The sequence below is a fragment of the Melozone crissalis genome, unplaced genomic scaffold, assembly GCF_028551555.1.
Source record: "Melozone crissalis strain CALT ecotype California unplaced genomic scaffold, PUWL_Pcris_2 ptg000082l_1, whole genome shotgun sequence".
In the NCBI taxonomy this organism is placed as follows: Eukaryota; Metazoa; Chordata; class Aves; order Passeriformes; family Passerellidae; genus Melozone; species Melozone crissalis.
In genome coordinates, this window is record NW_026535859.1 from 184,453 (window position 1) to 211,343 (window position 26,891).

Sequence of the window (26,891 nt, forward strand, 5' to 3'; positions counted from 1 at the left end):
AAACGGGGGCAGGGAAAGGGCAGGAACCGTGAGGAGGAAGGGGGCAGGGAAAGAGCGGAACCGTGAGGGGAAAGTGGCGGGCTCAGGCCAAGGGCGCCAAGTGTGAGGGGACACTCTGGGAACGGCACTCTGCAAACAGACCTGCAACGGACTGAACATGACGGGAGAGAAAGCAGAGAGAAAGCAGTAAGTCTGGGAGTTTTATTTGCTATAAATACATCCCACACACCCAGTCCCTAGCACTTGAAATTGAGATCCCAGCACTTGAAATTGAGATCCCACATCTCCCAATCTCTTCCCAACTCCATCTAAGCCATGTCAGTGGCTGTGGAATCAAGTGAATTTGTAAAGAGGTAGAGTTTGTTTGAGGTGGGAAAAAACCGTTTTGATGTGGGCCTGAATCCTTTCCGGGTAAGATCAAGCAGTTTTCACTGGGATTTGAGTGGTTTTGAGGTGACAGATCCATCCCTCTTGGCTTTTGGACTGCAGAGAGGGAGAAGAGAAAAAAATTAAGGCCAAACGAAAAGGAGAAGTAGCCAGGTGTGTTGCCAACATGGATCACAGAGAATGTGAGTGACCACGGATGTGGTCAAAGTGGCTCCTCCAGTAGGGGATGGAGCTGGAGCAGCGCACAAAGCTCTTCCCGCACTCGGGGCACTCCCAGGGCTTCCCTTACCGGTGCCTCCGTTGGTTTCGGGTCAAGTGAGAGCTGCTGGAGAAGCTCTTCCCACACTGGGGACACTCATAGGGCCTCTCCCCAGTGTGGATGCGCTGATGGATGATGAGGTGGGAGTTCTGCATGAACCCCTTTCCACAGTCGGCGCAGCGGAAGGGCCTCTCCTCTGTGTGAATCTGATAGTGCAGGAGGAGATGGGAGCTGCTCGTAAAGCCCTTCCCACACTTGGAACACTCAGGCTGGAGCTATGGCTGAAGCTCTTCCCACACTCGGAACACTCGTAGGGCCTCTCCCCATTGTGGATCATCTGATGGCTGATCAGGTAGGAGCTCCTTTTGAAGCTCTTCCCACACTCCTCACACTCATGGGGTCTCTCCATGGTGTGGATGCGTTGATGCTGCATGAGGGTGGAGTTGTCCCTGAATCCCTTCCCGCACTCAGGGCATTGGAAGAGCCTCTCGTCCATGTGAATCCAATAGTGCAGGAGGAGATAGGAGCTGGTCTTAAACCTCTTCCCACACTTGGAACACTCGTAGGGCCTCTCCCCAGTGTGGATCTTTAGGTGCACGATCAGTGCAGAATAGTGGCTGAATCTCCTTCCACACTCTGCACACTCGTACGGCCTCTCTCCAGTGTGTGTCCTCTGGTGCTCGATGAGGCCGGAGCTCCTGCTGAAGCTCTTCCCACATTGCCCACACTGGTAGGGCTTCTCCCTGGTGGGGATCACCTGGTGCCTGATCAGGTGAGAGCGCCGTCTGAAGATCATCCCACACTCACACTCATAGGGCCGTTCACCAGAGTGGATCACCTGCTGCAGGATCAGGCTTGAGGTCCAGCTGAAGCTCTTCCCACACTCCACGCACGTGTGGGGCTTCTCCCCATCATGGAGCTTCTCATGGAGCACCAGCTCCGAGCTCTGGCTCCATCTCCGGCTGCCTTCCTGGCCCAGGCTGGCTCTTTCCCCCTCAGATCCCCTCCAGCTGCGTTTGCAGCCCCTCCTCATGCAGCATCTCCGGGCCTTTTCCTCCTCGTTGGCTTCCTGTGCCGTGGAGCCACTCAAAACGGCCTCTGCCACCAGGTTCTGCCGCGGGCATTTGTCCTCCCTGCTCTCCATGCTCAGCTCCTTCTCTGGGGGAGGAAGGACAAGGACAGGATGGGATTTGCCTCCGTGCCACAGGCAAGGGCAAGGAGATCCCCCCAGGGCTGTGCTGCAGCCGGGGCCGTGCTGGGCTGGGAGATGGAGCAGTGTTGGAGAGTTTAGTTCAAGAATGGCTTAAAGGAAAAGGCCATGAGACATACAATTGAGGGAATAGTAAAAGGAAAAAGTAAAGTTCCTAACGCAGTTCTCAGCCTTCTGATTTCTATAAACAATTAGACTCTTTTTATAAACAATAAAGTTCTCAGACTGTCTTCCCATAACAAGCGGAACACCGTCTCTGGGAAAAGATGACACCCTGGGAACAGATGTGAAAGCTTTGGGAACTCTGGTTCTGTTTTTAATAAACAATTGTAGGTTTCTAAAACAAGAGGAGTGGTTAGAGTTTTCTCTGTTAGCCTATTATGAAATTGGATTACAGAATATGCATGAAGTTCGTTACCATTGTTATTTAAGGTGATTGATTGATCAATAAAGTTGAGTTCAATGCATTATAGGATGGTCGTTCTCCCCTCATGTCCAACAAATGGTGACCCCGACGTGATAGCGAACGCTTTCAGGGATTGCGAACGCCACGGGGAGGTGAGGATTTGTCCAGGTTCCGAGAAGCAGCCGCGGAATGGCAATAAGCGCGAATAAACAAAGTGGAGGAAACCCGCCGAGACGCGCCGGCCCCGAGCGACCGTATAGACGGGTCTCGGCTGGTACGTGCAGTCCGAAGCCTTGAGGAGCTGCAAAGTGCGCACTTCTATAGGTATGGAAAGGCAAACCGCATATGAACTTTTTATTACTTTCTTGCAAAAGAGGCAAATTAAGGGGATGAATTGGCAAAAGGATTTAAAAGGACTTTGGACTTACGGCTATGATAAATGGATTTTCCGTATGGTTTACGACTTAACGGGATGGCGTGAATTCGGTGATTTATTGTGGGAGGCTGCTTTGGAGAGTGATAAAACTGTCAAGAAGCTAAGCAAGCCATGGCGGGTGATGTACGGTGCACTTTTTCACTACGTCTCTGAGTGCAAAACAGCAGCCGCAGCTCATGGCGCTTGCGGTGCTGTGCTACTCCGAACTCGGCACGGGTGCACCGCCACCGCGGGAGCCGAGCCACGCCACCCCGAGAGCGGAGCCGCCGCGAAAGCCGAGCCGCGCCGCCCCGGGATCAAAGCCGCCGCTGCAGGAACCGAGCCGCGCCGCCCCGGGAGCCGCGCCGGGAGCGACCGAAGCGTGCCGTAGGGGGAGCAACCAAAGAAGCCGGCGCCGCAGGAGCCGAGGGCCGCGGGGGGAGCGACCGCGCCACCGCGGGGGAAGCCACGGGTGCAGCGGTGCCTGCAGCGGAGTCAGTCCTGCCAGTGAGTAAACAAAGAGCGCAGCGCGGGGGGGGGGGTTTTCGCCCGCTCCGACACGAGCGCCGCAGGACCGGAGCGCTTTTTCAGGCGGGAGCGTTTCTCCCTCCGTCCTGCAGCCGGCAAAAGCTACAGTTTATGACCTAACAGTCGTAATAATTGTGAACTTTTGTCAACAAAAGGGAAAGATCTCTGTTGCAATTGAGAAACCAGTGATGGTAAACAAGCGAAGTTAAAGGAAATTTTTGATCTTCCCAGCACAGACTGTGAAACAGAAATCAGCGTAAATGAATGCGGGAGTCAAATTTCAGTTAATTTTGGCTCAGCATTGGTTATGCTGCCTTGGAATCACCTGTGTTAGCAGAGACTTTTACATCAGAAGCCCGGATAGCTCAGGTGGTGGAATATCAGACTCTAAAGCTGTGTTTTGAAAAATTTAAAATTGTTCAGGATGTGCTAAAGTGATTGTAGAAGTAAGATGTAATGACTGTGGTTTTTGTATTCTTTAAGCTTTGTTTAGATGTGATAGATGTAAAAGCAAGCACTGAATTCAAAAGAATTTTTTCACAGGTATACCTTGAATAAACTTATGTTTAAGTGTATTTAAGTATAAAATTGCTGCAGCAAAAACATGAGAAAGATTATTTTAGCTTAATATTTTAGAATCAGGCCTGTAAGTTATAGTAAATGCTATATATTATTTTCATAGTAAGTTTTATCTGGTATTAAGTAGTTTAAGTTAAGTTATCAATTAAGTGCCGTTAAATGTTAAATACTATTAAGGTTAAGTTCATTAAGTTTTTTTTCGGTGAAGTTCGAAGTCTGTTAAGTTTAAATTATATATAGGTTTAAGTTATGTAGGATTTGAAGCCAGTTAAGTCCTGTTAAGTTTATCTCCCGTTAAGTTTAAGTCTTATTAAGTAAGTTAAGTTAGATTCTGTTAAGTTTTATTAGATTTAAGTGATTTTACATGTTTTGCAAATAAGTCTGCTATAATTAGTCTCGTTAGACTTCCCAGAGGATGAATGAGTAACTGAAATTAACTTTATTTTAATAATTCCGTTTAGTATATTTATTTTAGGCATAATTTCCTCAAAGCAGCTAATCCTGTAAATTACTTTCATATATTCTAAAATTCTTGGAGCATTAATTTATTGCTGCTTTCTAAGTCTGTATCTTCCAGAACACTTTTTTAAAAGTTATGAGTCTTCAAGTGACATCCCGTCTCCAATTGTAAAGGCTATTAATTCTCTGAATATGAATCAAATATTATTTCCTACTGGGAGCTGAAAGCTGGAAGCCATACTCTTTTGTTAGGAAGATTTGTTAAAGTTTTGCTCCAAGTGTTTCTATTAGATAAAAATAGGTCTTACAATGGTATTTATTGTCTGTCTCACAGAACACACCAGTAAAAAGATAAAAATGGAAAAACCCTAAGCATCTTTTGTTTGCTAGGGTCCTATTTATTTGCAAAAAAGATACTACAGTAAGTCCTACTCCTTACTGGGAAATAGCTTTAGTTTCTCAGATCATGCTTTTACAGAAGTGTGCAAGTTAATTATCTAGTGATCTCTGTTTGTTGGCTTTAAAAATATGAGAGTCAAGAAAATGACAAATGTTTGCCCTTACTCTAATGAATACACATAGGCATTTTCTAAACCTGCTGACTTGTCTGCCTTTTGGGAAGTCCTAATGGAAGTCTTATTATTACCTACTTTCTGAAATACTACTTTTTTTTTCACAAGATTCTTTTATGCCCTAGAATTACATCTGTGCATTCTTTACTTTGTAAAGAAATCCTTAGACTTAACAATTCAAGATAAGTTGCACCTTATTACTATGGTCTAACTCTAGTCCTGCTTTCAGTTCAGAATTATTGATGAAAGAGAAAACAAGCAAAGTAATTCTTGGGGCATAAAGTTTAAGCAGAGTCAGTAGAGCATGAGCCTTCATTTTTCAGCAGGATCTAAACACTGCCTCAGCTTTAGACCTTTATGAATCTCATGAGCAGAAAATCTTGGCTTATTATCGGTGGGAGGTACAGTGTATTTTGAAAAGGGTTAAAGCTCAAAGTGCATCATATATAGCCTCGATAAGGTGTAGAAAACTGGTGCCTTTAACACAACATTCCGTTGTAGGTCCTATAAGAGGAGATCCCAATCAAGCATTAGATAACTGCATTAGAAGGTTACAAAGGTGTGGTTTTCAGGTGTCAGGAACAGTAAGGTTAAAAACTGAGAAGAAAAAGAAGGTCAATATAAAAACAGAAAAATGAGGTTCACTTTTGTTATATTGCTTAGTATAGTAGTAGCTGAAGAATTAAAGGTAGCACATTTTAGTCAACCTAGAGTTAACGTATGGATAACACTTGCTAGACAGATTAATCAGTCAACGCTTTGTCTCAGCCTTGGAGGAGTTACAGCTCTGATTACTCTAATTTTCAAAGGATGAATCAGCATAAACAGACATGGGCTACTCTGGATTCATCTCTAAGCCCGGAAATAGTGTCCAAACAGCTTTATAACCAGTGTAAAGGCTCTAGCATCATGACACCTAAGAAATTACCCACAGGAATATTTCTAATTTGTGGAGATAGAGCCTGGAATGGAATACCAGCCCAACCGCAGGGTGGACCTTGTTATTTGGGCAAATTATCATTATTCCACCCTAACATATCTGTGCTGATGCAACTAAGTCATAAGACTAGCAGGGAAAGGCGCAGCTTACATAACTTAGACTGTAGTCAAATAGGAGATCCATTGTTTTGGAGTAAATTTAAACAAGTGATAGTTTCAGCTCTCCTACCATGGGGTGCTGCAAGCAAAGCAATGACTTTAGCAAAACAAATAGGGTGTTGGGCTAAGGGTGAATTGAATAAGACATCACAGATATTAGATATGTTAACTGCAGATGTACAAAGTGTTAATCACGCTGTTTTACAAAATAGAGCTGCCATAGATTTTTTATTGCTAGCACAAGGCCATGGGTGCGAAGAGTTTGAAGGGATGTGTTGCATGAACTTATCTGATCATTCTGTATCTATTCATGCTAAATTAAAAGAGCTACGACTAGGGCTTAACAGCCTTAAGGAAGAAGAAGGATTGGGAATTGATGAATGGCTTAAAAGCTTAGGATTGGGACCATGGTTAAGAAACCTTGTAATATATGCTATAGGGATATTAGGTGTACTTTTATTGCTTTTAAGTATCTTACCTTGCTTCTGCAGTTGGATCCAAAAGATGGTTGGTAGGATGATAGAGAAGACCTGGCAAGCTAACCTCTTTTCTCTCAAAGAAAAAAACGGGAAAAGTGTGGAGAGTTTAGTTCAAGAATGGCTTAAAGAAAAAGGCCATGAGACATACAATTGAGAGAAAAGTAAAAGGAAAAAGTAAAGTTCCTAACGCAGTTCTCAGCCTTCTAATTTCTATAAACAATTAGACTCTTTTTATAAACAATAAAGTTCTCAGACAGTCCTCCCATAACAAGTGGAACACCATCTCTTGGAAAAGATGACACCCTGGGAACAGATGTGAAAGCTTTGGGAACTCTGGTTCTGTTTTTAATAAACAATTGTAGGTTTCTAAAACAAGAGGAGTGGTTAGAGTTTTCTCTGTTAGCCTATTATGAAATTGGATTACAGAATATGCATGAAGTTCGTTACCATTGTTATTTAAGGTGATTGATTGATCAATAAAGTTGAGTTCAATGCATTATAGGATGGTCGTTCTCCCCTCATGTCCAACAGAACAGCACAGAGGGGAAAGGGGCACTGACTTCCTCCTCACCTGCCTCAGGGTCCTGGGGCATCTTCCTCTTCCTTGCAGCCTTCCCTGGGGCTGGCAATGGGAAATCCTGGAGTAAGAGGGTAGGAGCGTAAGAGAGTAAGGTTCCTATTACAACACAATGAATCTTCTTCTCTGTTGAATATTCTATTTCTCACTAACCAATCTAGGGCAAGATATAAGTCCCATAGCATTTACATACAGCCTATAAAAATCATTACATCACCATACTGTGTTACATTTCAAACCATAAATACTTCTCTTTGGACTCCTCCTGCTGAGCTAGTAGGTTCTGCTCTGACCCCTGGGTCTGTCTGCAAGTAGATGGAATTGTTTCATCAAAAGGGGATTACCTTCAGTCGGGCCTCACCATTGTTTTCCAATTGTTCACTAACTAAGGTATCTAAGCGCTTGCTTTCATCTCAATCTTGCTTAGACTTTCCATATTATCAAAATCTTTTGCCAGACAATCATATTTATAAGGCTTCCCTGTTTCATCTTCCCCAACACACGTTGAGTTTGAAGGTCCCTCTGCCCATGTCCATCTCTACAAGTCACAGGACACCTGGGCTTCCTGTCAGGTGAAAAGAAAAACCTCCCAAACACCAAGATTCAGCCCTGAAAAAGCCTCACAGGAGTTCCCCTCCCCTTTGGTATTTGGAGGTTCCCCCCTGTCCCAGTTGCTAGGGTCACGCTTGGATTGGGGGTCCCCCTTCTCCTCGGTGCCCACCCTGCCCAGGCTGCTGGCAGTCCCAGCAATGCCAAAAGCTCCCCCCTCTTGGCTCTCCCCATTTCGGTATGCCGGGGCTCTTTGGGCTCCTGGGCTCCCTTCTCCCCTCATTCTCTGCTCGGGGCTGCAGCGGCTCCAAGGAGTCCCCCCTGCCCCTCTCCGGGCTCTTGAGGTTCCCACCAATGACGGCGCTCGGCCCTCTCTGGGCTCCCCACTTTGGGCTCCTGGGAGACACAGGGCTCTGCTCCTCCAGGCTGCCTCTGCCGGCAGCCGCCACCGGCACTCCCGATGTCCCCCCAAGGGGCCTTTTCCACTCAGCCTTGGACTGCTTCATTCTCCAAACATCCCCTCCAAAACCCAACTGGCAGTGACTGGGAACATGCTGGGGGGAACTGGGCTACCCTGCGACATGCTGGGAGTGACTGTAACAAAAGTGAGGGTGAAAGAGATCAACTGGAACCATGTGGAGCACAACTGGTTCATACTGGCAGGGACTGGGAGCACACTGGCCTCAGCTTTGGATCATACTGGGAGGGCCTGGACTAATACTGGGAGGATCTGAGAGCGACTGAAAATACACCCTGCCCATCCTCCCCCATACTGGGCCTGAATGGGAGCAACTGGGAGCATGCTGGGAGCAAATGGCATCATACTGGGACTGACTGGGTTGATCTAGGAAGCAACTGGAACCATGCTGGAAGCAGCTGGGACCATACTGGGAGACATTGGAAGCAACTGGGACCACACTGGGAGGGCTGGCATGTGACTGGGATCCAACTGGAGTTTACTGGGATCATACTGGGGTCAAAGTCAATGACTGAGATCACATTTTGGGCTACTGGGAGCAACTGAGAGAAACTGGGATGATGCTGCAAGCAAACTGGAGGAACTGGGAAGGACTGGATGCATGCTGGAAGCAACTGGGATATACTGGGCATGACTGAGGGATCATACTGGGAGAACTGAAACCTTACCGGGGCCACTGGCAGTGCCTGGAAATGACTGCAGATATGCTGGGGGCAACTGGGATATACTGGGAGTGTCTGTAACCATACTGGGGGGACTGGAATTACACTGGGAACAGCTGGGACCATGCTGGGGAGAGCTGGGACCACATTGGGGGCGACTGGGAGTGAGTGGGACCATGCTGGGAGGGACTGGGATCATATGGGGAGTGACTGGGATTATAGCAGAGGCAACTGGTTTCAACTGGGACCATACTGGGAGTGTTTGTAATGATAGGGGAGTGATGGAAGCACACTGGGAACAGCTGGGCCCATGCTGGGAGCCACTGAGATCACACTGGGTGTACTGGCATCAGACTGGGAGTGACTCGGAGTGACTGGGAGCAACTGGGATTAGACTGCAGGTGACTGGAATCATACTGGAGTGGCTACAGTCATACTGGGATTATACTGGGCATGAATGGAACCTGACTGGGGCTTACTGGGAGCTACTGGGCCCATGTTGGGAGGAAAATGGGCATATATTGGGAGAAATTGGGATCGTCTAGAAGGTTCTGGAACCATGCTGAGAAGACTGAGGCTATAACTGTGGCAACTGGGAGTTACTGGGAAAGACTGGGATCATTCTGAGGTAAATAGAACCTTACTGGGGTAACTGGGATGTACTCGGAATGCCTGTAACCATACTGGGGGGGGCTGGAACCACACTGGGAACAGCTGGGATCTTGCTGGGGGCAACTGGGACAATGCTCAGGGCAACTGGGCATGACTGAGACCCTGTTGGGAGGGACTGGGACTAATCTCAGGTTAACTGGGATCATAATGGGAGGAACTGGGAACAATTGGAACTCTGTTGGGGGCAAATGGGATCAAACTTGAATCACAGTGAGAGCAGCAGGGTCCATGCTGGGTTAGACTGGGATCACAGTGACAGAGACTGGAATCATGCTGGGATTGACTTGGAGTGGCTGTGAGCAACTGGAATTGTGCTGAAAGCAACTGGTAGAAAGTGGGAGTGACTGGGAGCATGCGGGGGGGTGACTGGGATATACTGGGAGAGACAGAGAGTCACTGGGATCACACTGGAGGCTCCTGGGGTCATGCTGGCATTGACAGGGGGCAACTGGGATCACACTGGGGGCACTGGTATCAGACTGGCAGTGACTGGGATCATACTGGGTGAAATAAACAGGGCCAGGAGACTTCTTCTCCTTTTTAATGCCTTTATTAAAAGTGATCAGCTCAGGATTGGGCAGCTCGACAGTTCTGCAGCATCCGTCTTCTCTCCCAGGGCGACTCAGAGAAGGAGGATATGCACAGCTCTGCCACTAGGGGCAGAGCTGGGGATCAGATCCTCGTGGGAGCCTTTAGAGCCCGCTGATCCCCGCCAGATGGTGTTCCTCCCACTCAGTCAGCCTGGTCTCACCGCCGGGGTCGTCTCTCTTGGTCAGGGCGAGAGGCTCCGAAGGTGTTCCGCGTCTCTGCAGGCTCAGCATTTGGCTCCTCACGTCCAGACATCACTCCAGTCTCTCAAATCTTAGGTGGCTCGTTGTTTTTGGGGTCTTTCCGTGGGTTTGGAGTCGGGGGTCTCACAAAGCATTCTGGTCCTTGGAGTCACTTTGCATAACCCCCCCCCTCCAGGTCCCTTCTCCTCACAGTTTGGGAAGGTCCCCACCCTTCACTGTGTCTGAGGAGGGCCATTAACTCGCCCCAGCCAGGGCTTTTACTAATACAAAAACAACCATTAACGACAACGACCCGTGATTACAATAACAAAACACGAAGAGCTTCGGCAGCTACAGTGATCTGGCTGCCTTTTTTTGTAACTTTTCTCAAAAAAAATATTAACCGAATTTTGTTCATAACACTGGGAGTGGCTACAATCATACTGGGGTTAGAGTGGGTGTGATTGGACCCTGACTGGGGGTTACTGGGAGCTACCAGGCCCATGCTGGGAGCCAACTGGGTCTCCCAGCAGCCTGGGGAGGGCAGGCAACGAGTGGACAGGGCACCCCCAGTCCAAGTGGGACCCCCAGCAGCTGGGACAGGGGGGAACCTCCCCGGGCACCTGCGGGATGGGGGGCGATGCTCCCGGGGTCCGGAGTTCAGGCAGCGCCGGAGCCGCCCGATTCCGGCCGCGCTCTGCTCCCGCCGCTTCCTGTTGCCGCTCCGCCTCTTCCTCCCTGCCTCCTCCTCCTGCCCCGGTCCCGGAGCCCTCGCAGCCGGCGGGAGGAGCGGGGATGGAGCCGGGACAGGTCGGAACGGAGCGAAGGGTGGGGAGGATGGCAGCAGTGGGAGTGACTGGGCTGTACTGGGATCATCCTGGGAGCAGCTCCCGGGTGACTGAGTTCTACTGGGACCGTACTGGGATCACACTGGGAGTGAGGAGGAGCAGCGCGATGGCTCCAGCGCTGGGGCTGGGGGCGCTGCTGGGGCCCCGGGGTTGCGGCGAGAGCTGAGGGGCACCCCCGGCACCGGGACTCTCTGATCGCCCATCCCGGAGCACCGCGGGGGCCCTGAAACCCCATTCCTGGGCACCGGGATCCCCCCGCACTCCCATTCCCGGGCATGGGATCCACCCTGCACCCCCTTATCCAGCACCAACAACCCTCACACCCCCATTCCCGGGCAGAGGATCAACCCCTCACCCCCTTCCCGGCCATCCCGCCTCTCCCAGCCCCCAGAGCCCTCTTTTCCTTCCCCCAGAGACCCCCTTGACCCCTATTCCTGCCTTTCCTATTCCCTACCCCCTCCTCCACACCAAGGACACCCGAGACCCCTATTCCCAGCCATCCTGGCTTTTCCCAACTTTTGCATGGAATGGGGACACTGGGGACCCTTGGAGCTCCCTTTCCTGCATGCAGGAACTCCCTTAGCCCAGCCCGTCCCCCCTCTGCCCACCGCAGCCTCCCCTTTTCTCAGTCCTGGAACCCCCAAACCCCGTTCCCTGCTCTCCCAGCTCTCCCTTTGGTTCCCCCTTTGGTTTCCCCGTGCCCTCCCCGCCCCCAAATCTCGGTGTCCCCCCAGTTCTCCTGTCCCTGCGTTCCCTGCCCGTGGCGCTGTCGGAGCCCGGCCCGGGGTTCCCCCGGTTGGTGTCAATGTGGTCCCTGGCTGGGATCCCCTTCCAGCGGGATCTCGGCACAGCCAGAGCCGGCACCACGAGCGGCACCGGCATGGGGCCACCGGGGAGCTGCCGCTGCTGCAGCTGCATCCTGCCATTTCCAGTTGCTCCCAGTTCCTCCCAGTGGCTGTGCAGTCGGCTCCCAGCATGCACCTGGCAGCTCCCAGCACCCCCCAGACAGGGACCAATCACACCCCCTACAGTCCCAGTCCAATTGTAGCTACTCCCAGTATGATCCTGGTCACTCCCAGTATGATCCCAGTCAGTCCCAGTATGATCCCGGTCAGTCCCAGTATGATCCCAGTCACTTGCAGTGTAACTCCAGTCACTCCCAGCATGATCCTGGTCACTTGTAGTGTAACTCAAATCACTTGCAGTCACTCCCACTCTGATGCCAGTGGCCCCCAGTGTGATCCCAGTTGCTCCCTGTCAATGCCAGCATGACCCCAGGAGCCTCCAATATAATCCCAGTGATTCCCAGTCTCTCCCACTCTATCCCAGCCACCCCCAGGTTGCTCCAAGTCACTCCCACTTCTTTCCAGTTGCTCACAGCCACTCCAAGTCAATCCCAGTATGATTCCCATCACCCTCAGTGTGATCTCAGTCCCACCCAGTATGGATCCAGCTGCTGTCACTGTCATCCCAGTATGGTCCCAGTTGTCTCTAGAATAGTCCCAGACCCTCTCAGCATGGTCCCAATCACTTCCAGTTGCCCCCAGCATGGTCCAACTCGCTCCCAGTTGCCCCCAGCATGGTCCCAGCTGTTCCCAGTGTGTTTCCAATCCCCCCAGTATGGTCACAGACACTCCCAGCATATCCCAGTGTGCCTAGTACAGTTCTAGTTAGCTCAGAATGATCCCAGTCTTTCCCAGTTCCTCCCAGTTGCCTCCAGCATGATCCCAGCTTCTGGCAGTTGCCCAAAATGTGATCCAAGTGACTCCCAGGATGATCCCAGCAGGATCAGTAGTCACTCCCAGTATGGTTCCAGTCACCCCCAGTGTGACCCCAGTCAGTCCCAGATACTCCCAGTGTTATTGCAGTCATGCTCAGAGTGACTCCCTGTCATTCCCAGTGTGGGCCCAGTTGCTCCCAATCACTTCTAGGATGATCCCAGTCACTTCTAGGATGATCCCAGTCACTCCCAGTATGATGCCAGTGGCCCCCATTATGATCCCAGTTGCTCCCTGTCAATGCCAGCATGACCCCAGGAGCCTCCAATATGATCCCAGTGACTCCCAGTCTCCCCCAGTATATCCCAGTCAGGCCCAGCATGCTTCCAGTCGCTCCCAGTTTCCCCTAGTTGCTTTCAGCACGATTCCAGTCGCTCACAGCCACTCCCAATCAATCCCAGTATGATTCCAGTCACCCCCAGTATGACCCCAGTCAGTCCCAGATACTCCCAGTATTATTGCAGTCATGCTCAGAGTGACTCCCTGGCACTCCCAGTGGGGGCCCAGTTGCTCCCAGTCGCTTCCAGGATTGTTCTAGTCAGAGCCAGCACCTTCCCAGTCACTCCCAGTATGATCCCAGCCATTTCCCATAGGATCCCAGTATGACCCCAGCATGGGCACAGCTGCTCCCATGACCATCCAGTAGGGTTCCAGTTGCTCCCATTTACCCGCAGGGTGGTTTCAGTCCCTCCCAGTGTATCCCAGTTGCTCCCAGCATGTTCCCAGTCATTCCCAGCTGCCATGAGTTGCTTGCAGCCTGATGCCAATTGCTGACAGCCACTCCCAGTCACCCTCAGTGCAGTCCCAGTGGCTGCCAGAATGACCCAGTATGATGCCAGTGACTCCCAGCATTGGCCAGCTTCTCCTACTGAGGTCCCAGTAGGATCCCAGTAGCCCCCAGCACGGTTCCAATCAATCTTTGTTCCTCTCAGTGTGATCTCAGTTGTCCCTAGTATAGTGCCAGCCAATCCATAGATGATCCCAGTCCCTGCCAGCGTGGTCCCAGTCATGCCCAGTTGTCCCCAGTGTACACCCAGTCATTCCCACTCGCTCCCAGGTACCCCCAGCATGGGGTTCCAGTTCTCCCCAGCATGGTCCCACCTGTTCCCAGTGTGGTTCCAGTCACCTGAGTATGGTTAACAGAGACTCCCAGTATATCCCAGTGTCCCTCAGCATGCTCACAGGCATTCCCAGTCACTCCCAGTAGAATCCAGTCCCAGTTCAGCCACTGCTGGGATCCCCCAGCCCTGTGTGCATCCCCCCCTGGCGGATGTGCTTAGAGGAACCCCAAGGGCTGGCAGCGGCCAGGCAGGGTCCCCAGCAAGGCCCAGTTTGGATGTGCAGCCCCCACTTTGCCCAGTTTGCCTCTCCTTTGGCCCGGGCCGGGTTCCCCTGCTCGCAGTGGCTGGGAGCAGCCGAGAGCTCCGCGCTGCCCATCCCGACCTGTCACGGCTCCATCCCCGCTCCTGCCACGGGCTGCGAGGGCTGCGGGAACGGGACACCGAGGGTGTGGCTGCTGCTGGGGGAGGAGGAGGAGGGAGGGAAGGGCAGGGATGAAGGGAGAGGGGGAGCAGGGGTTAGGGGGGAGGAGAAGGGAGGGAAGGGGAAGGATAAAGGGGGAGAGCCAGAAGGGATAGAAGAGAAGGAGGTGGGCTGAGGGAGAAGGAGGAGTGGGAGGAAGAGGAAGAGAAGGGACAAAGGCAGATCCAGGAAAGCAGAGGGAAGCCCTTGTCCTTAAACCCCCCCGAGCGTGGACTGCGCCCCAGTGTGGGCAGCAGAGAAGGGGGGGATTCTGCTCCTCTGCCCCACTCAGGTGAGTCCCCACCTGCAGAGCTGCCCCAGCCCTGGGGGCCAGCACAGGAACGACCTGGAGCTGGTGGAACCAGTCCAGAGGAGGCACCAGAGATGCTCCAAGAGCTGGAGACCCTCTGATCTGGAGCTAGGCTGGGAGAGCTTGGGGTGCTCACCTGGAGAAGAGAAGGATCCAGGGAGAGCTGAGATGTCCTGCAGCTCCCTCTGTGCTCTCAGGCAGGCAGAAGCAGGCTCTGGATTCAGCCCTGGAGCAGGGCAGGTGTTGGGGGTGTGACATGGAGCTGCTCTCCTGTGGGATATCCCCTCCAGGTTGCAAGCTCCTCAGTGGAGGAGTGAATCCAGGAATGTGACTGTGGTAGTCCTTCCTTGTGGCTTGCCCCCAGCCCAGCTGTTCCATTGGCCACTCCTGTGGGAGACAGTGCAGGTTTAGGTGCCTCAACACCTCCAAACCCTCCCTGAATTTGGAGCCTCCACCCATGAGATGGTTACTGGGGAGGGGGAGCTCGGCCCAGATATCCTGGGGGGGGGGGGGGTCTCTGCATTGGGTTTTTTTCGGGGGATGTTTGGAGAATGAAGCAGTCCAAGGCCTAGTGGAAAAGGCCCCTCGGGGGGACATCGGGGGGTCCCGGTGGCGGCTGCTGGCAGAGGCAGCCTGGAGGAGCAGAGCCCTGTGTCCTCCAGGAGCCCAAAGTAGGGAGCCCAGAGAGGGGGAAGCGCCGCCACTGGCGGGAGCCTCAAGAGCCTGGAGAGGGGCAGGGGGGACTCCTTGGAGCCGCTGCAGCCCAGAGCAGAGAATGAGGGGAGAAGGGAGCCCGGGAGCCCAAAGAGCCCCGGCATCCCGAAATGGGGAGAGCCAAGAGGGGGGAGCTTTTGGTATTGCTGGGACTGCCAGCAGCCTGGGCAGGGCAGGCACCGAGGAGAAGGGGGACCCCCAATCCAAGTGTGATCCCAGCAGGTGGGACAGGGGGGAACTGCTGAACACCAAAGGGTCGGGGAACTCCTGGGGGGCTTTTTCAGGGCTGAGTCTTAGTGTTTGGGAGGTTTTTCTGGAGCCCAGGTGTCCGGTGGCTTGAGCAGATGGACTTGGGCAGAGGGATCTTCAAACTCAACATGCTCATCCCTTGTTTTCCCCAAACCAGGATTTCCCATTCCTGACCCCTGGCAGGCTGCAAGGAAGAGGAAGATGACCAGGGACACTAAGGCAGGTGAGGAGGAAGTCAGTGCCCCTTTCCCCCTGTGCTGATCCATCTCCCAGCCCAGCACGGCCCCGGCTGCAGCACAGCCCTGGGGGGATCTCCTTGCCCTTGCCTGTGGCACGGAGGCAAATCCCATCCTGTCCTTGTCCTTCCTTCCCGAGAGCAGGAGCTGAGCATGGAGAGCAGGGAGGACAAATGCCTGTGGCAGAACCTGGTGGAAGAGGCCGTTTTGAGCAGCTCCACGGCGCAGAAAGGCAACGGGGAGGAAAAGCCCTGGAGATGCCGCACGAGGAGGGGCTGCAAACGCAGCTGGCAGGGATCTGAGGGGGAAAGAGCCAGCCTGGGCCGGGAAGGCGGCCGGGGATGGAGCCAGAGCTCGGAGCTGCTGCTCCATGAGCAGCTCCATGATGGGGAGAAGTGCCACACATGCATGGAGTGTGGACAGAGTTTCAGGTGGAGCTGCAAGCTGATTCAGCACCAGAGGACCCACACTGGAGAGAAGCCCTGTGAGTGTGATAAATGCAGGAAGAGGTTTCAGACCAGCTCTGATTTCCTCAAGCACCAGCGCACACACACAGAGGAGAGGCCCTTGCGGTGCCCTGACTGTGGGCAGGGCTTCAGTCACAACTCCAGTCTCGTCAGGCACCGATGCATCCACACTGGGGAGAGACCCCACGAGTGTGAGGAATATGGGAAGAGCTTCAGCCGGAGCTCGCACTTGATCAGGCACCAGAGGACCCACACTATGGAACGGCCCTACGAATGTGGGGAGTGTGGGAAGAGCTTCAGGGACAGCTCCAACCTCGTCCAGCACCGGCACATCCACACTGGGGAACGGCCCTATGAATGTGGGGAATGTGGGAAGAGCTTCAGCCAGAGCTCCCACATGATCCACCACCAAAAGATCCACACTGGGGAACAGCCCTACGAGTGTGATAAATGCAGGAAGCGGTTTCAGACCAGCTCCCATCTCCTCCGGCACTATCGGATTCACTCAGAGGAGAGGCCCTTCCAATGTCCTGACTGCGGGAAGGGATTCAAGCACAACTGCACCCTTATGAGACACCGGTGCATCCACACTGGAGAAAGGCCCTATGAGTGTCCCCAGTGTGGGAAGAGCTTCTCAAGCAGCTCTAACTTGACCCGACACTAACGGAGGCATCAGTAAGGGAAGCCCTGTGAGTGCCCCAAGTGCAGGAAGAGCTTCGTGCGCTGCTCCAGCTCCATCCCCCACTGGAGAAGCCACTTTGGGCACAGCCCTGGTCACTCACATTCCCTGTGATCCATGTTGGCAACACACCTGGCTGCTTCTCCTTTTGGTTTGACCTTAATTTTCTTCTGCTTCATCTTCATCCCTTAAAATCAGCCAAAACAAGGTTAAATGAAAGAAATTGATCAAAGATAACTAAAGTCCCAAAATTTCAGAGCTTTTTAAGGGGGAATTGATGGTTTGGGGACCATATTCTGGAGGATTTGTGTGGTCTGTGAGGGGAGATTTTGCACAGTGTTCTCTGTTGCAGTGCGTTGTAAACTGTTTTAAACTCCCGGGTCCCTTTCCCAGGTGTGCCTATATGCCTCTCCCTTCCCCCTTGCCCCCTTGCTTAGTAAGTCCTGTCCATCAGGCTTAACATTCCAGCAAGGCATCGTGTGGTTGGTCAAGTTCAAAGGATGCTCCCCTATGCCCAGGGGTCATTGGCCGGTCTAGGTGTCTCTCGTCCCTTGAGACCCCGCCTCTCTCACCTGGTTGGTGCTCACTGTCCCCTCCCCTCCCCCTGCCCCGGGACCTTAAAAAGGTGATGAGACCATGCGGCTTTATTCTGTTGGAGCAGCTGATCTCGTCCAGACCTCTGTAACCATAGAATAAACCACTGGATTAAACCCTCCAGCAGAATCCTCTCCTTTTTCTCTTCACCATCGCCAGAAGCTCTCTCTCTCCTGAGGTAAACGGAGTTCCTGACAAGCCTGGACTTGTTCAGTGCCCAACTGCAATCTCCAGCAAGCCAAGGTATCTCTGGGGTGATTTACACCACAGTTGCTGCCTTTGGCCCAGCAGCGAGGGTCAGACTGGCCCAGGCACCATCTAACTGGTAATATTGGGATTCCTATTCCAATAGTTCTCCATCTGTTTGCACTCCAAAAGCCAAGAGGGTAACCTCAAAACAACTGAATCCCATGCCAAACAACTGAATTTTAATTCATACAGTCCCAATCCCACTTCAAAATGCCTTGTTCCCACCCTAAAAAACTCAATCCCATGCCAAACTCACTCCATTCCACAGCCACCAGAGTGAGATGGGGTTGGGAGGAGACTGGGAGAAGTGGGATCCCAATTTGGAGTGGTGGGATGGGGATTGTGTGGAGCTGGGTGGGTGGGATATATTTGATAGTAAATAAAACTTCCAGGGTTACTGATTTCTGTCCCGTTCATTTTCAGTCAGTTGCAGTTCTGTTTGCAGAGTGCCACCTTCTCAGCTGATTGTGTTTGTGTCCTCCTTTCTCTCCTGCCTCTCTTTGCCTGCTCTGTTTCTCTCTCAGTGCCTCCCTTGAGCCAGGGCAGCTGCCACCAAAGACCCTTCCCTGATTTAATTCCCAGTGCAGGCGCTACAACAGTATGGGTGAAGTTCTGAAGGCTGGCAGTGAAATGTCACTGTAGGATCTTGCTCCACTTGGCTTTTGGCCCCTTCTTAAGAGCTTTGCGTTCAAGGGCAGGAACATCTTTTCCTGGCTGGGAACTGGAATTCCAGACCCTTGGGGTGTGTGCCGTGCAGGACCATACAGACTGGGTTCATGTGGACTGGGGTTGTATGGGTTTGGATTGTACAGACTGGGATCACGTGGACCAGAATTTCACAGACTGGGACCATATGGATTATGAGCAGAGATTGGGATCATACAAACTGGACCATATGGACTGGGATGGCTGCACCGGATCAATGTGAATCGAGAGGGTCCCGCCCTGCCCAGGGGTCCCTCCCCATCCTGCCCAGGGGCGCAGCCAAAGCTCCCTGGAACGAACACAGAGGTCTGGGAGGGATCCCAGTGCCAATTCCATTTCCAGTCCTATTTCCAATCCCGGTGCCAGTCTCAGAGTGATCATGGCGCTGATCCCAGTCCCGGTGCCAGCCTTGGTCTCTGTCTCAGTCCCGGAGCACTCCCAGTGCTGATTCTGGTTCTCGTGTCAATCTCAATCGCAGAGCGGTGCCGGTCCCGGTCTCAGTCTCGGTCTCAGAGCGGTTCTGGACCCAGTGCTGCTACTGGTGCCGGTCTTGGTCCCGGAGTGCTCCCAGTGCCAATCTCAGTCTGGGTCCCGGTCCCAGAGCGCTGCCAGTCTCAGTGCTGGTTCCGGTGACGGTCTCGGTCTCAGTCCTGGAGGGCTCCCGGTCTCGGTCCTGGTCCTGGTCCCAGAGCAGTCCCGGTGCAGGTGCCGAGTTCCAGTCTCGGTCCTGATCCCAGTCCTGGAGCGCTGCTGGAGCCAGTCCCAGTTCCAAAGTGCTCCTGTTGCCGGTCCCAGTGTCAGGCTTGGTGCCAGTCTTGGTCCCAGTGCCAGTTCTTGTACTGGTTCTGGTCTGGGTCTCGGTCCTAGTCCTGGTGCCGGTCCTGTAGTGGTGCCAATCCCAGTTCCAGTGTCGGTCTCAGTCTTGCTGCTGGTGCCGGTTCTGCTGCTGGGTTTGGTCTTGTTCCTGGAGAATTTAGGTCCATTTGGGTGATTTCAGGCCAAACTGGGCAGGTTTAAGGTTTGTTTCAGATCCCTTGCAGTGATTTCAAGCCTTTTAGGGTGGATCTTGGGCCCCTTTGGCTGATTTTAGGCCAAATGTGGTGAGTTTGAGGGTGGATTTTAGATCCCTTTGAATGTTATAAGCCCATTTGAGTAGGGTTTGGGCCTGTTTGAGTGATTTTAGGATAAACTGGGCAGATTTAAGATGGATTTTAGATGCCTTTGGCTGATTTTAGGCCTCTTTGGGTAATTTTACATTGAACCAAGCCTTTTAACGGTGATTTTAGATCCCTTTGTGTTATAGATGGCTAATGAGATGATTGCCTCTCACAATTAAGGGATGAATGCTGCGTGAATATTAAGAGAAGCTTTACTGATGTGTGATGATGTTATTGCAGTCTGTTGTTTAGATGTCCTCTGTTCTCCCCACAGTCTCCTTTCCCCCCTGTTGTTACCATCAGACAGCCTGAGCCATCCAGGACAGGTGGAAAGAAGGTGTCCTGGTTGAGGGCAAATTTGGTAGAGAATTTCCAAAAGGGCCCCTCCAGAAAGCAAACCCACACAGCCCCTCCCCACAACTGGTTCGGGAAGAATTCCTCGCAGAGATGTGGAAAGAACCTGTTTATTGAACAGGCACAGCACCCCCAAGCACACAAAATGAACAATACCGGGTGACACCACTCTGAAAAAGATGACAAATTCAGAAAGTCTCTCTTGGGGGTGGTCGCTCTCTTCTCAGTCCCTCCGGCACTGGGGCAGCTGCTGCAGCCACAAGGTGCAAACTCTCGGTGTTCCCAGGTCCCAGTCTGAAGCAGGTTTAAGGAAGTCCAAAAAAAAAGAAAGGAGAAACAGTCCAGGAAGAAATTTGGACTGTTTAGCTGAACAAACTAATGAGCAGAAGCAAAAGCAAAGCAGGAGCGAGAGCAGAACAAAAAGCCAAGTAAAAAGCAAAAGCAGCACCATGTTCTGCCCTGCCTCTGTGTCCTGCCAGCCGTGGGAGAGCGGCTGATAAGAAACCAAAACAAAACTTTCACTCTTCAGAGCCAGTCTCAGAGGCACAGAACATAACATCCAGCATAAACAGAACACATGAATGGGGGTACAAGCACCATAACGTCACCCTAGGACAAGCTGTCAGCTCCAGCTGCAGGCAGGCCTGAAGACCCTTTGGTTTTGGTTACAGTGCATTATATACTTTTCTTTGCTGAACATCTTAATACAGTAGAACCAATCTATACCTTTACTTTTATCCATAGCCTATCAAACTCCTATAATTACCACAATCATGTTTCTATTCTCCAATCACTAAAAGTTAGTATATTACAGTTTAAGCTAGAAGTTGTTTTTCAGTTTTCTTGCAGTGGAAAATTCTTTTTTCTACTTGCAACTTTGCTGACTTGTTTGCCTGTGCTATCTTCCTGCTTGGTAAAAACCTCTTCTGTTTGGGGTGGGTTATCCTTTGCTCTAAGCCATACAAGCCCCTTGTAAGTAACATACCCTTTGCCTTCTTAGTTATCCAGCAAGACTGGCTCAGTAATTCTTTTCTTCTATATCAAAACTTGCTTCCATCTCTATTCCTTCATCAGACTCCACATTTAAAAATCGTTCTGCCAAGCATACATATCTGTGAGACTTTCTTGTCAAACTTTCATCCTTCCCAACATCTCCCCCATTCTGATGAACAAAAAAGATGCTGGAAACTGTCTTATTTATCATTCTCTGCACACATTGAAGTGCATAGAGTACCACTACCATAATTGCAATTATCACCACTAACACAATCAAACCTAACTTACAAAGTTTCTTCAGCCAAGGTCCAAAGCTCCAACCATCAAACAAACTGTCTAACCAAGATGGATCATCTGTTGTAATTTGGTCAGCTAAGTCTTTTAAGTTTTGCAGCTGTTTATGAATTGAAGCAGAATGATCAGAAAAATTCATACAACACAATCCTTCAAAATCTTCATAGCCATGCCCATGTGCTAGTAAAAGAAAGTCAATAGCAGCTCTATTTTGTAAAGTGGCATGTCTGTTTGCCTCCTCATCTGTCGGCAAATCACTAATTATGCTAGAGGTGGCATTTACTTCTTTACTGAGCCAACATCCTAATTTGTTTAACTGTTTCAATGCAATTGCAAAACTTAACTGAGGCAAAAAAAAATGCTTGTAACAATTGATTTTCCAGAGTTCCAGGGGTGAAACTCACCATCGCAGTTGCTGTCATAATGATGCCCTCAGGAAGATCTTATTTTTCTGTTTTTCTTTTTAATTGCTTTTTTGACACTGGGAGCAATTATTGTAAGTTGTCCCAAGGCACAAGGGCCACCATCTGTTTTTGAGGGAATACCTTGCCAAGCCCTGTCTCCACAGATGAGCCAGATTCCTCTAGGGAATTGAATTGGAAGTTTGTTAAAATTATCTGTATGAGGTTCATCATATCTAAGAAGCTTAGTTTGATTACACTAATAAGTCGTATTGCTATAAACTGGGTGATAAGGAGTAATATTTAAATGTGGCCCGTTTTTTCCTACAAAATGAAACTAATAACAAGTATCCATAGTTAGTGAGCCTAAAATTTCTAATTCTTGAAGGTCAGATTTATCAACTTTAAAATTATCAATATAGGTTTGGTGTCTCAGGCTGGGAGTTGGGGAAATGTGATGATCATCATATGGCCAATATTTCTCAAAAGTAACATTATCAAAACCCTCTGGGAAAGGAACTCCAACTAAACAAGTTGAAAAAGGTTTATCAGGGCTGGTGTTAGATAAGCAAATGGTGTCAGAGCCTGCGGACTTGGCTAAAGAAACCCAAACATTTGTTTTTGGTTGAGTTACAGGTAAAGCTTCACTGCAAAGAGAAAAACAATAAGTTAAAAGTAGCATGCACCAGCGCAAGTAATAATACAACTCCATTCTTTTCTTGATCCATTTCTGGCAGACAATTTTCTCTGGGTGGTTCTGTGTAGTTCACGTTTGGGTGCCCGTCTCTCGGCTCACACTCTCAGGGTCACTGGCTGGTGCAGAAGCAGCCACAGGCTTTGATAGGTGGTATGGTTTCACGTTTTTGCTGGAATCCACTTGAGTCCTGTATCTGTAGAAACACACGCAAAACCCTTGCCCAATGTAATAAGTTCAAACAGTCCCTCTATTTTTCCTGATTCTAGATTTTTAATTAAAACTGGGGAGTGTTCCTTCAGTTTTGTTTTTTTTATTGTTCTTGAAATGTCTGTAAATGGGGGGAGCAGGTTCTTCTGCAGAGCTATTCAAAAAGTTTTAAACATCCAAAGCCCTATTCAACCTCCTCTGAGGTGTATCCTGCCCCCCCCCCCCTTTTTGTTGATCTAAAATGTGTTTTAGAGTTTGATGTGTTCTTTCCATCATTCACCTGACCTGTGGGAGCGTAGGGAATACCAAATGTATGGTGAACACCCCAGTCATTTAAAAATGTGGCCAATTCTTGTGAAGCATATGGAGGACCATTATCACTTTTAATTTCTTGAGGGACACCTAGTGAGGAAAATGCTTGTGAAAAATGCTGGCAAACATGCTTAGCTGTTTCTCCTGTATGTACAGATGCAAAAACTGCTTTTGAAAATGTATCACTAGAGACATGGATATTTTTAAATTTCCCAAAAGAAGGGTACTTTGTGATATCTGTTTGCCACTTCTGCAAACTTTCCAACCCCCTTGGGTTCCTTGCTCCTGCAGAAGGGATAGGTTGAAGTAGCTGGCAGTCAGGGCAAGCCCATACAATGGCTTGTGCTTGCTCTAGGGAGATGTGAAAATCTCGTCTGAGCGCCCGTGTGTTTTGGTGAACAAAGGCATGACTCAATTTAGCCGGTACAACAGGGTCAGGCAAGGGAGCTGCAGGAAGCACAGGGGTGCAATCTTTACTGTCTCCTGCAGCTCCCTCATCACACGCTGCTGATGCCAGTGCATCAGCTCATGCATTCCCTTCTGCCATAAATGAGACCAGAGTGAGCTCCAATGTGAGCGGCAAAGTAAAGATTAGTCCTGTGTAACAAAATTTGATAAAGATAGGTAAGCCAAAGACACAAGCTGGCATTGCTAACATCTTTTAAAGCAGACCCTTCAATTCTTTTAACAATGTTAGCAACATATGCAGAATCAGTGACTAAGTTAAAAGGTTCTGGGAAGAGCTGAAATGCTCTTACAACTGCAGCCAATTCAACAATCTGAGGAGAACCTTCAACCTTTTGAATGTCTTGTTCCCAGGATTTAGTGTTTTTATTTTGCCAGGTAACTACTGCCTTGTGTGTTTTTCCTGACCCATCAGTGAAGAGAGTAACTGCATCTAAAGGTTCTTCACTGATAAGGGGTTTCTCTTTGTAGCATAATTTAGCTTTGATCAGTTTGTGTGCTGGATAATGAAGAGAGCAAACACCTGGAAAATCTAACAAGGCATACAGTAAATCTGCTGACTTTTTCGTGGCCCAATCAAAATAGGATTTAATCATAGGTAAATATATGATTTTAAATTCACAACCTACTATGGCAAAAAGCCTTGCCCTGCCTGTAATGACAATTTGAGAAATCATTTCTAAAGGTGTGAAGATTGTCTTTGGTGCTCTGTAAGAAAGAAAAACCCATTCAATTATTAACAAAGTATAATTTTGAGAGGAGTCCCATTGGAAGATGAGGCCATGCAGTCTCAGCATTTCTCCTAGAACTGCAAGGAAAAAAGGTTTATCTGGAGCATAACAATGTGCTTGTCTATTTTGCAGAGCATCAGTAATTTTCTCCAAAGCTTTGCTAGCTTCAGGAGTAGGAGATCTGGGGGATGATTTTTTGGCTCTTTCAGCGTTTTTTGTTGCTGGTGGCGACCTGCCCAGTGATGAGATGCAGGTCCCAATGGTTTAACGGAGTCAACTTCTGATTTCCCTGCACCTTGGCCACGGAGCCCGCACCGGCCCCGCCGTGCAGGTCGGAGCCCCTCGGGGCCGCAGCCGGGTCTGGGGCTGCAGAGCCGGTGGTACCAGGGCCGGGCATGGGGCAGGCTGGGCCGGCAGTGCCTGTCCCAGGCGCAGGTACAAGGGCAGCGGGATGCAGGATTCGGGATCCGGCTCTGGGCAGGAGGGAGCAGCAGCAGTTTCTGTTCTCTTCCCCCCTCTGTTTTTCCCCCCTCTCTGGCGGCTGGAGAGGCTGAGGCTGCGGCTGCGAGGGTTCAGGTGCAATGGGGACGGGCAAGGGGCGCGGGGCAGGAGATTCGCGACAAAGATTTCCTCAAGGACTCAGCAAGCGGGGAGAAGTTCCGCTGCTGTTTTGTCATGCCGAGAGATAGCATTATACAATTTAACCCGCACAGAGTCCCAAAGGTCTCTGGTATAGACGGCTTCAGAGTCGGCATTTAGGATATGAGTTCTAGTCCATTTTAAAAGCTTTTTTAGCTCTTGCTTAGGCAAGGTTTTTGGACTTGATGCCATTAAAGATTTTAAATGCTGATACACATCTCCGCGCAACAGACTTATTGTGCCCCATTATTCCCGGTGCTCACCTGCTGCCCAGCTATGCAGCAGGTGCTGTACACAGAGGCTCCGATCCAGGTACTGTCCAGCAGCAACTCCTGTCTGGGCCACGGTCACCCTCATTCCAGTGCCTGATCCTTGTGGCTGCTTCCTACTGAGTTCACCGGGAGGTTTCTCTTACTGTCAATAAGTCCAAGTTTGCCAACTGAAACATGGGTGCCACTGTAAGAGCCTGAATGAGAGATGTGGGACTCCAGGTGTCTCTACAAAATGCAGTTTATTGTATCCAAGATGTTAGAGCAGTCCAGGGTCATGGGTGACAGAGCCTGTGCCTACAGCTGTCAGCTCCAGCTGCACACAAGCCTGCAGACCCTTTAGCTTTGGTTACGGTGCATTATATACTCTTCTTTGCTGAGTATCTTAACACAGGAGAACCAATCTATAGCTTTACTTTTACCTATAGCCTATCATAACTCCTATAATTGCCATATTGATGTTACTATTCTCCAATCACTAAAAGTCAGTAACATCACAGTTTAAGCTAGAAGTTGTTTTTCAGTTTTCTTGCAGTGGAAAATTCTGAGACCTTTTTTCTATTTTGCTACACGTCTTGTTTGCCTGTACTATCTTTCTGCTTGGTAAAAACATCTTCTTGTTTGAGGTGTGTTTATCCTTTGCTCTAACCCAAAAAAACCCTTCCAACAACACACCCTTTGCCTCCTTGGTTATCCAGTAAGACTGGCTCAGCAATTCTTTTCTTGTATATCAAAACTTGCTTCCATCTCTATTCCATTCTCAGGTTCTACATTCAGAGATCTTTCTGCCAAGCTCGCACATCTGTGAGACTTTCTTGTCAAACTTTCATCCTTCCCAACAGAAGGTAATGACTTGTGAGGCCTTTCTTTGTTTGAATGAGCCCTGGGGTGTATTTGCTGTTCTGAGTCCAGGATCCTCAGATGCTGAGAGGAGAAAGCAGCAGTGCCTCAAGAAATCCAGGTGAGAAGAGAAACCCAAAGCGTGCTGGAGCACTGGGAGATGCCACTGAAAGCCCTTTCTGTGGGAGCCTCCCCAGGGGATGGTTGGAGCTGTGGTTACAGCAGGCAGAGGCACTGGGCAGGAGGTTCTGGTGCTGAGCAAACCCTTGGTTTGAGGGAGCAGAAGGGCCAAGGCCTGATCCTGGTCCCTGGATGGGAGATCCTGTCCCTCCCAGAGCCCAGGGCTCTCCTTGGAGGCAGCCTGGGCTGTGCTGGGCAGTGCCCAGGGAAGGACAGTTTTGGGTTTTTGTGATTGAAATTACCTCTGAAGTATTGCAAAGTTTTTTTTTTTTTCTCATCCTTGCGACTGAAGAAGAAGTCGAGATTCGTCAGTTCTGCTTTTTAAGGTGGTTTATTTTTTCTTATCTGTTACATTTTTTCTTTGACCTGCTGAGATCTGTCCAGCAGGTCAGGTTGTGGCACAGTCCCTGCCCTTGGGGTGGTGTTAACTTTTTATACTATCAACGATGTGTACTTTATTTACAATACTTTTCCAATACTTATCACTTATGTTAGACAGCCTGTCTCTAAACCAATCAGTAGGAGGAAGAGGAAGAGGAAGAGGGAGAGGGAGAGGGAGAGGGAGAGGGAGAGGGAGGGGAAGGGGAAGGGGAAGGAGAAGGAGAAGGAGAAGGAGAAGGAGAAGGGGAAGGAGAAGGAGAAGGAGAAGGAGAAGGAGAAGGAGAAGGAGAAGGAGAAGGAGGACACATTTAGATTCTTCCATCTTGTCTCTTGAACTCCCATTCTAAATCCTCAAAATTCTACTTTTTCACCCTGGGACAAATTAACTATCATTCTACTCAAACTCTTGTGGCTTGTAAACCTTCACACAATGTTGGCAATTTTTTCTATGGACTAAAATTGAAGGCACAGGTGTTTCTGACTCCATGTCAAGGTCTCTGAGCCCCTTGCCAGGGTTT

The 26,891-nt window shown here is 50.2% G+C and overlaps 1 protein-coding gene across 1 annotated transcript; it reads right to left on the reverse strand.

Moving 5' to 3' along the window:
• Nucleotides 1–179: 179 nt before the first annotated feature.
• LOC128946674 (zinc finger protein 586-like) lies at nucleotides 180–11,866 on the reverse strand. Its single transcript, XM_054290614.1, has 6 exons — nucleotides 11,707–11,866; nucleotides 3,237–3,291; nucleotides 2,906–3,161; nucleotides 947–1,631; nucleotides 677–902; nucleotides 180–483 (listed from the first exon to the last, which is right to left on the reverse strand). The coding sequence occupies exons 1-6, from the start codon at nucleotides 11,864–11,866 to the stop codon at nucleotides 429–431; spliced, it is 1,437 nt and encodes a 478-aa protein (XP_054146589.1). The 3' UTR covers nucleotides 180–428.
• Between the last annotated feature and the right edge of the window lie 15,025 nt (nucleotides 11,867–26,891).